The sequence below is a fragment of the Stylophora pistillata genome, chromosome 10, assembly GCF_964205215.1.
Source record: "Stylophora pistillata chromosome 10, jaStyPist1.2, whole genome shotgun sequence".
NCBI lineage: Eukaryota > Metazoa > Cnidaria > Anthozoa > Scleractinia > Pocilloporidae > Stylophora > Stylophora pistillata.
The window spans coordinates 18,387,152-18,396,257 of NC_142528.1; the positions used below are offsets into that span (position 1 = coordinate 18,387,152).

At 37.7% G+C, this 9,106-nt stretch overlaps 1 protein-coding gene across 1 annotated transcript; it reads left to right on the plus strand.

The window, feature by feature from the left end:
- Positions 1–4,942: 4,942 nt before the first annotated feature.
- LOC111321909 (DNA-directed RNA polymerase I subunit RPA43) lies at positions 4,943–7,880 on the plus strand. Its single transcript, XM_022924905.2, has 2 exons — positions 4,943–5,503; positions 7,634–7,880. Exons 1-2 carry the CDS (start codon positions 4,956–4,958, stop codon positions 7,830–7,832), a joined length of 747 nt encoding a protein of 248 aa, XP_022780640.1. The 5' UTR covers positions 4,943–4,955; the 3' UTR covers positions 7,833–7,880.
- Positions 7,881–9,106: the final 1,226 nt, after the last annotated feature.

The window sequence follows — 9,106 nt, forward strand, 5'->3', positions numbered from 1 at the left end:
GTAAGAACAACACAGTACCACTGAGTCTCGATACTAGTTTCATGCAACCTGTAGAAGAACAACACAGTAAGAACAACACGGTACCACTGAGTCTCGATACTAGTTTCATGCAACCTGTAGAAGAACAACACAGTAAGAAAAACACAATACCACTGAGTCTCGATACTAGTTTCATGCAACCTGTAGAAGAACGACACAGTAAGAACAACACAGTACCACTGAGTCTCGATACTAGTTTCATGCAACCTGTCGAAGAACAACACAATAAGAACAACACAGTACCACTGAGTCTCGATACTAGTTTCATGCAACCTGTAGAAGAACAACACAGTAAGAACAGCACAGTACCACTGAGTCTCGATACTAGTTTCATGCAACCTGTAGAAGAACAACACAGTAAGAACAACACAGTACCACTGAGTCTCGATACTAGTTTCATGCAACCTGTAGAAGAACAACACAGTAAGAACAACACAGTACCACTGAGTCTCGATACTAGTTTCATGCAACCTGTAGAAGAACAACACAGTAAGAACAACACGGTACCACTGAGTCTCGATACTAGTTTCATGCAACCTGTAGAAGAACAACACAGTAAGAAAAACACAATACCACTGAGTCTCGATACTAGTTTCATGCAACCTGTAGAAGAACGACACAGTAAGAACAACACAGTACCACTGAGTCTCGATACTAGTTTCATGCAACCTGTCGAAGAACAACACAATAAGAACAACACAGTACCACTGAGTCTCGATACTAGTTTCATGCAACCTGTAGAAGAACAACACAGTAAGAACAGCACAGTACCACGGAGTCTCGATACTAGTTTCATGCAACCTGTAGAAGAACAACACAGTAAGAACAACACAGTACCACTGAGTCTCGATACTAGTTTCATGCAACCTGTAGAAGAACAACACAGTAAGAACAACACAGTACCACTGAGTCTCGATACTAGTTTCATGCAACCTGTAGAAGAACAACACAATAAGAACAACACAGTACCACTGAGTCTCGATACTAGTTTCATGCAACCTGTAGAAGAACAACACAGTAAGAAAAACACAATACCACTGAGTCTCGATACTAGTTTCATGCAACCTGGAGAAGAACAACACAGTAAGAACAACACAGTACCACTGAGTCTCGATACTAGTTTCATGCAACCTGTAGAAGAACAACACAGTAAGAACAACACGGTACCACTGAGTCTCGATACTAGTTTCATGCAACCTGTAGAAGAACAACACAGTAAGAAAAACACAATACCACTGTGTCTCGATACTAGTTTCATGCAACCTGTAGAAGAACGACACAATAAGAACAACACAGTACCACTGAGTCTCGATACTAGTTTCATGCAACCTGTAGAAGAACAACACAGTAAGAACAGCACAGTACCACTGAGTCTCGATACTAGCTTCATGCAACCTGTAGCAACATCGATCTGATACGAATAGAGTCTTCTCCATAGATCAGATGCCATGAACTTGCGCAAAAGAACATGTTTCATCCATTCCATCACGTGCTCCTTTCTAACAAATTCACAAATTCTTTTGATTCTTTACAAGACTCCCTTCGTGGTCTATGTTTGAAAGGTTGCAAACGTAACGACCACGGTCTAGACCGACTGCTGCAAAGTAAGCTCTTTGCGTGAGTACTTTCATAGATGAGACATTCGAACTGCAGGTAGGTCACGAGTTTGACTCCGGCATCAACAATACCAACTCCATTGAAATGTAATGTCATTTGTATAATTCCTCTCTGGGCATCGTCTGCGCACAACAGAATGTTTTCACTGGCAGCATAGATTGAAGTTGGCTTTTCTAAAGGAGGGCGAACCTTGACAAGCTTCGAGTTTCCGAATCCTCTCTTCCCTCCTGATTTCGGAGCCATGTGATAAAGTTTCACACAACAAAATCTCTAAGGCCATATTTACTGGACAACGTCATTAGACCAAGGAACGAAATAAGGTGCTTTTTCATCGCCAGTACGGTGTTTACATCATTAATAGAAATGCAGCTTCTGTGACGCTCAAATGCTGTTTCCGAATCAATTCAATAGAAGCTTACAACAGCCTTTAAAATATCAGCATTGACGGCCATCGTGTAAGTTGACGATCGAGTTGAGTATCAAAGATCTTATAACCGATATGTGACATAGGACCTTGATGTGGATGATCCATGCGCTAATTAATAACGAAATATAACACTCTGGCGTACTCCTGCTGATATGTGATAAGAAACGTACTTTTATTGGACAAAATAAATCAAATGTCCTTATTTTACATCCAGATTTTATGACATTTAGGGCGATCCGGTCTTTTCCCAGCTGTCAGTAAAAGCCCACCACAAATGTCAGTTGTCAGTTAGATTTTCAGCCATTTGTCTGTTGCCAGGTAAAATTTTGGCCGTTTGTCAGTTGTCAGTTAACCCCATCCAAAAGAAGAAAAATCACGAAAATCAAGGAAATCTGAAACGTACCAAAGCTGTAAAAGAAAATAATACAATGACTCCCAAAAATGAAAGATTACAGGAAAAAAAGATACGAATAAAAAAAATAATCATTAAAGCTGGCAACAACTAAACCAGAATTTCACGGCGGATACTTACCGTATTTTCTCTAGCGCTTACACTCGAATAAGCGCCCACCCCTTAAGCCAAAATGTCGAATAAGCGCTCCCCTCGTATAAGCGCCCCCTCCTCACTTTCTCACTGAGTAGGGATACAGAAAAACCTGTTTCTAGTACTATTTTATTCAAAACTTTTACCCTTCAGCTGCAACAGAATTAGCACAAGAGAATGGTTCCTTTCCGTTAACTCACTTCCAGTTATTTCAAAGAGCTGTATTGAGGCCCATCTTATTCTCTATAATAATTAATGATATAACTACTGTACATCCCGGAAGTAATCTGCTTCTTAAATTTGCAGATGACTTGACATTCAGCATTCCAGTCTAGTCAACAGTTCCTAACTCTCTTGCGATACAAGAGACGGGGAACATCCAACAATGGGCCTGTAAAAATAGGATGAAACGTAACCTGATCAAGACCCGGGAAATGATATTTATCGTCATCATCATCATCATCTTTATTTGCCTTATTTTAACAATTAAAAAATAGTTAATTACAGCGATAACAGTTAGAAGGCGAGGAGACCCAAGAAGCCACCAGGCTTATGGGAGAGCCACCTCACTTACAATAACAAATTAAGTAGAGAAAGAGTGCTGCGAATGTGCGGCTTGGCCAATTCAAGGATTATTTAAGTAAAAGCTCTTGCAATTTCGTTTTAAAGCTGAGAAAGTTTGACGAACGAGTGACTGAAATAGGGAGAGAGTTCCAAATTTTAGGACCTTGGTAGATAATTGTAAACTGCTTGACATTTGTATGGCTCAAATGCGTTCGATAATTACTGGCTGTTCTGGTACCGTAGTTGTGAATTTGGTTATTCCCTACAAAAAGATCGAGAAGCAATGGGGGTAATAAGTTATTTTTGAAATTAAACATAAATTTGGCGATTTCAAACGTATTGACTTGGAAAATATCTAAAATTCCTGGTTTGGAGAATAAAGGGGCAGAGTGGTCTCGATATTCTGAGTTGGTGATAGCCCGCACAGCTCGCTTTTGCAAATAATAAATTCTATTTAAGTTAGATACGTATGTGGACGACCAGACGGAGTTACAATAGACGATATAAGGATAAACTAAGGAGTAATACAAAGTGAGTTTGGTTGCAGAGGATAGGGAAAAGCAAGACCTAAATATAATACCTATTGATTTAGCGATTTGTTTACATACATAGCTGATATGGTATTTCCAGGTGAGATGATTGTCAATATAGACCCCAAGGAATTTAGTTACATTAGCTTGTTGTATGGGTTTAGAGGGAAAACAACCAAACAGGTGCCTAATGCGTTACCCTCAATTGTAAGGAAGCCTGAACTTAAATTGTTGGGTGTAACCTTCAATCAAGACCCCTGTAACTGGGACACTCATTTTGATCTTCTTCTACGTAAAGCCAGTTCTAGGCTTTACATAATAGGGCTTTGTAAATTTCATGGTTATTCGCTGGAGGATTTGACGCCTCTTTTTAATAGCTTAATTATGTCATTACTTTTGTATGCAATTGAAGTTTGGGGGAGCGCATTAGAATGTACTGAAATACCTTGGCCGAATCGATAAGTCCTGCAAACGTACCCAAAAATATGGTTACCCATTGAATTTTACACCCATTAAAGATATTATTCGTGCCAGAGATAAATTGTTATGGGAACAGATCACGAAAGACTGCAATCACTGCCTTCATGACTCACTTCCCATGCAGAGGAAAAGGCCGAATACCTCGCATTCGTACGGAACGTTTTAAGCGAACTTTTATCCATAGATGTCTTTTTAGTTTCATTTAGATTATAACTAGTTTTCACTTTAGTGATAAAGTTTTGTAAACTTTGCACGTTTGTTTGTTTGTTTGTTTGCAATCAATAGGGACCTTACGCAACCACGACGGCGACGGCAACGAGGACGTGGAAAAACAAGAGATCTAATTGGCAGAACAATAGCTCAGCACGTGCGTTTTGAAACTTTGTACATTTCTTAGCCGTCCTATGCACAACAGCAACAACGTGAAATCGCCAAAATTTGCGTCGTCTGCGAACCGAAACCGCGACGGAAAATTATTTTAATTTCCATTTGGAACTAAACGCTACTTTTATACGTCAAGCTGAAGTTGAGCTGTGGCGCCGTATAAGACAGTAAGCTCCTGCAACCATTTTTGAAATTCTAACTAAGAGTAGAAATTCATTTTTTAATCGAAGCCTCCTTGGCGTTGCCGTCCTCATTGCGTAAGGTCCTTAATAACTAAAGACGACATGCATAACTCTGCTGCTAATGACCGCGCTTTTCATGAGGGAACTTGACCTTAGTTTCCAGGCCTCCCTAACCGGGTTGTTTCAACATGGCGTCTCCTCGGAAGCATGTGCCGTACGAATTTTCTCTGAAGGAAGCGAAAAGAAAGTGTTCTGAAAAAAACTCTTGCTTTGTAATGGAAAAAACAACAGAACATATTGTACTGCATCCACGATACCTCGGTTGTGTAAAGAAAGGAGTTCACGAACATATGAAATGTAAGCTGATGAGGCATTCAGACATTCTGAACGGTGTACCTGTAAATTATGAAGGTTTTGAAATTGAGCAAAGAGCTGGCTCCATTCTGGAAGAGTCACCCTATATTCATTTCGACGTAAAAGTGAATGTCATCTTGTTTAAGCCAACGATTGGAAGTACGCTTGTGGGGACCGTAAACAAACTTGGCATTGATCACGTTGGATGTTTAGTTCACAATTGTTTTAACGCTTCGATTGCGAAATCGAACTTTACAAATGGACTACTTTTTGATAGCCTAGACATTGGATCTGAATTTACATTTAAAGTTATTGGAACAGAAGCCGTGAATGGTGTTTTAGCAATAATAGGCGAAGTTAAGGAACCAAAAGACAACAAAAGGTGATTATTTTAAATTCTAGCTGAACATAACTTGCATACTGTTCAAAAGAGACCACACTTTTCTTCAAAATCTTTTCGGAAAATGGTAATGACATGACATCCCTATAAAACTGGACCTCAAAAGCCTTAATATGTCCGGCTTTAAATAGTGGAACAATCTGAAACCAAGGTAAGGATTCTGGTAGCCTATTGAATACTATCACTGTGCTAAATGTTGACAACTGGTTGCAGCTTTTTGACAGATGCCTGATGGATAGCCAGTCATATTTTTGTGTTGTAGGTGGCCAAAAGGTGCCAACCCTGCATTCAACTCACTAGCCTTATCTGTAATCCCTCTCTTTGTGTCTTGCACTGAGGCTATGAGGTGAAAGTGCATCTTTGTATTCTTTTCTAAATTCTGTTGACTTGTGTGATGGATAGAGGGACTATTTTTGGTCCAAGATCTATGTAGGCCTTTTCCTGTGAACTTAAAAATACTGCTAACAGGGGTAGTTTGAAACATGAAATGGTTTGCTGTGCGTATTTAGATTTCTCTGTTTAGTTACTCAGCCAAAAAGCTAACCAGATCAGGAGTGTACAAAAATATTTACAATTTCCCACTCTTTATTGTTCTGGCAGCACATGAACCAAAATCAGAAATTCGTTTTGGTTTTTCCTGTGCAGGAAAATGCACAATAGATGCTATGTGGCAGTTTTTAATTGGCATAAAACAATGTGGTACACATAGCCTGGGAATAAGGTTGAGTTTTGGCATTGAGTGTTTCAGGCTTGAAGTGCTTGGCTTGTTACAGTTTACACTTATCTTTCGAGTGAACTTAAAAAATATTTATTTAAAGCACAAACCTAACACTGTGACTTGCTTCAATTGTTCACATACTGATGAAAAACAACAACTGTAAGAACAGTTAAAGTTTATTGGCTGATTGATTAAATTCAATTAGTTATCTCAATCACATGTAAACATTGGAGATTGGATCAATCAGTAGATCACTTTAGCAGACATAACAACAATACTTTTCTGACAAAAAATATCATTAATTTCAATCTGTCAAAAAACCTGCATTTCATAACATGCCTTCTGTGATATATCGTTCCAAGACAGAAAACTTCAGAGCTTTGTCATCAGATGTAAGCAGGTGAAAACCTTGCAAACAAGGATCATCACATTCTAATGCAAATATTTATTGAGTGCCTGTGAGGTAAAAGTAGAAGTAGGAATAGAAAGTAGGAGAATTTGGCTCGTGCAGACAGAGAAAAATTTGAATTGCAGTGTCAAAATTTGATGAATTTTGCAACTGGAAATTTGATAAATGCAGGAAAACCTTGCAAACAAGGATCATCACATTCAAATGCAAATATTTATTGAGTGACTGTGAGGTAAAAGTAGAAGTAGGAATAGAAAGTAGGAGAATTTGGCTCGTGCAGACAGAGAAAAATTTGAATTGCAGTGTCAAAATTTGATGAATTTTGCAACTGGAAATTTGCAGGATTTTATTTAGTACTGGTTTTGTAGATTGCTTGAGGTATGGGTTTATTATTCTGCAGAGTTGGATGGTTACCATTATTCTGGATTTCTCCATGACTCAAGCTAAGTCACAAAGTGACTTATTCCTTTTCTGTTGACCCTGCTGCAGTACTTCGTTAGTCCCCCCAATTCATCTAGCAATTTTGGTATCTCCAATTTGTCATGGCATGTACTTGTTCCAAAGTCATCTCCATAACTCTCCATGTTAATAAACTAAGAAAAGCACTCAATAGCAATTTTTTTTAAAACAGTAAGGCTTTCAGTTCGTTCCCTCAGAACTGAAAATCCAGCCAGAATATAGGCTCAGTGTAGCCTCTTGTTTCTTTTTTTGTGTGCGTTTCTATGTTTGTTTGTGTTATATCCCTGATAGCCTGGCATTTTTGACCCTCGGATCATATGGATTATATGACACCTTTATTATGTTATCATTATTTTTTCCATAATTTGCATCTCTTATCAAGTTAATATTCTGTACAATCACTGACAAATAACTTCACTTAATATGTGTTTGCATGGCTTGGTGTAGAATGGCATTGTTTATTGGTAAAAGCATCATGGATATTTTCCATTTTTATGATTGTGTAACTCTCCTCTCTTGATCACAGGAAAAGGAAACATAAAGATATAGAAACAGTTGAAAAACAGTCTAATGATGAAGGTGATCAGCCCAGAGAAGTGACTAAACTATACCCTAAGAGACTGAATCAGAATGGTTTAAACATACCTGATGGAAACATAAAAGTCAAGAAAAGGGAGAAAGTAGACAAACATTCAAGAGAAAAGGATAGGATGGAAATTTATTAAATATAAATCTGTAATTTATTTTTAGAAATAAACATATGCAGTATCACATCCCTATCTTCATTTTGTATGTTGAGTTGCAGAAGAGGCTGGTCCACTAGGGGTCACCCACTTTGATCCCACAAAACAAAAAAAGAAAACAGTGCTTGTAGCTGGTTTATATACATGTACTTGATAACTCAAGGCTACTTATCTAAGTGACATGCATAAAGAAAACTAAAATGAGCTAGTTGGATTTATTTGACAATTGTTTAGTGTAATGATGGTGACCAAGCTTGATTGGTCAAGATACACTCAAATCTGTATTCAATGATACCAAGTAAGCAGTTACCTGTATTAAGAGGTCAGTTGTCAAAGTCCTTAAATTTTCCCATCAAGCACTCTAATTTCCACATCATTTAAGCAGTCATGGTTACCTTCAACTGAGTCCCAACAGCCCATTTGTATTGCCTTCTCCAGTATGAAAATTTTCTCCAGGTTTATTTCCCAGAATTAATGTTAGAACTCTGAGTTACAATGTCCTGGAGGCAGATTATCTGTCTTTTTAGGACTGTTGAGACAAGACAGTATTACTCGAACATCACACAAGTCCTTTGCTAGTTAATGACCCAGAGGTGCAACTGTTTGGTTATAGTAAACCATGTACAGTGTATTAGTGCCACTGCCTATTAGAGATTTAATTAGTGTCGGGCTGAAGTCATCTTACAATCTTAGACCTAATGGCACCTTGTTACTGTAGCTGCCTAAGAGAAAATGTTTTCAATGCTTGGTGCTAAATTCTTTTACACTGCTGCATCATGTTTGAAGATTAGTTTGCCAGCTGAATTGCATACCATCCCATTATTGACAATTTTTAAACACAATCTCTAAGACCTACCTTTTTGGTCAGGTTTTTCTTAAACCGTGTTACACCAGAAATTTTATTTTATTTTTAAGTTTTTTACAAATATTATCAAAACTGATTTGAGTCTCACATTTTACATGGCAATACTCAGATTGTTGTAGAATAGTTTTATAGGTAAATCCTTTTTAAGGGCTACTGATCATTTCTTTGAAAATAGCGCTATAAAAGTACTTGAATTACTTATTTTTGTCATTACTATGATTATTATTAGTAGTTATTAGCAGTATTAATTTACTTTTATAAGGATAATTTCGATGCATGTTTTTTGAAATTCTTTTAATACGAACTAGTAGTTGCTTTCGCGATTTTTATATGTAGGTCGTTTTTTTTGTCAAAGTACTTATTCTACTTTATTTTTCTGTTTTTGGGTAAC

What these genes read in the sequence shown, in the direction of transcription:
- LOC111321909 (XM_022924905.2), top strand. Translation starts at nt 4,956, where the DNA reads ATGGCGTCTCCTCGGAAGCATGTGCCGTACGAATTTTCTCTGAAGGAA. An exon ending in GAACCAAAAGACAACAAAAG is followed by an intron (nt 5,504 to 7,633) that starts GTGATTATTTTA and finishes TCTTGATCACAG; the next exon opens with GAAAAGGAAACATAAAGATA.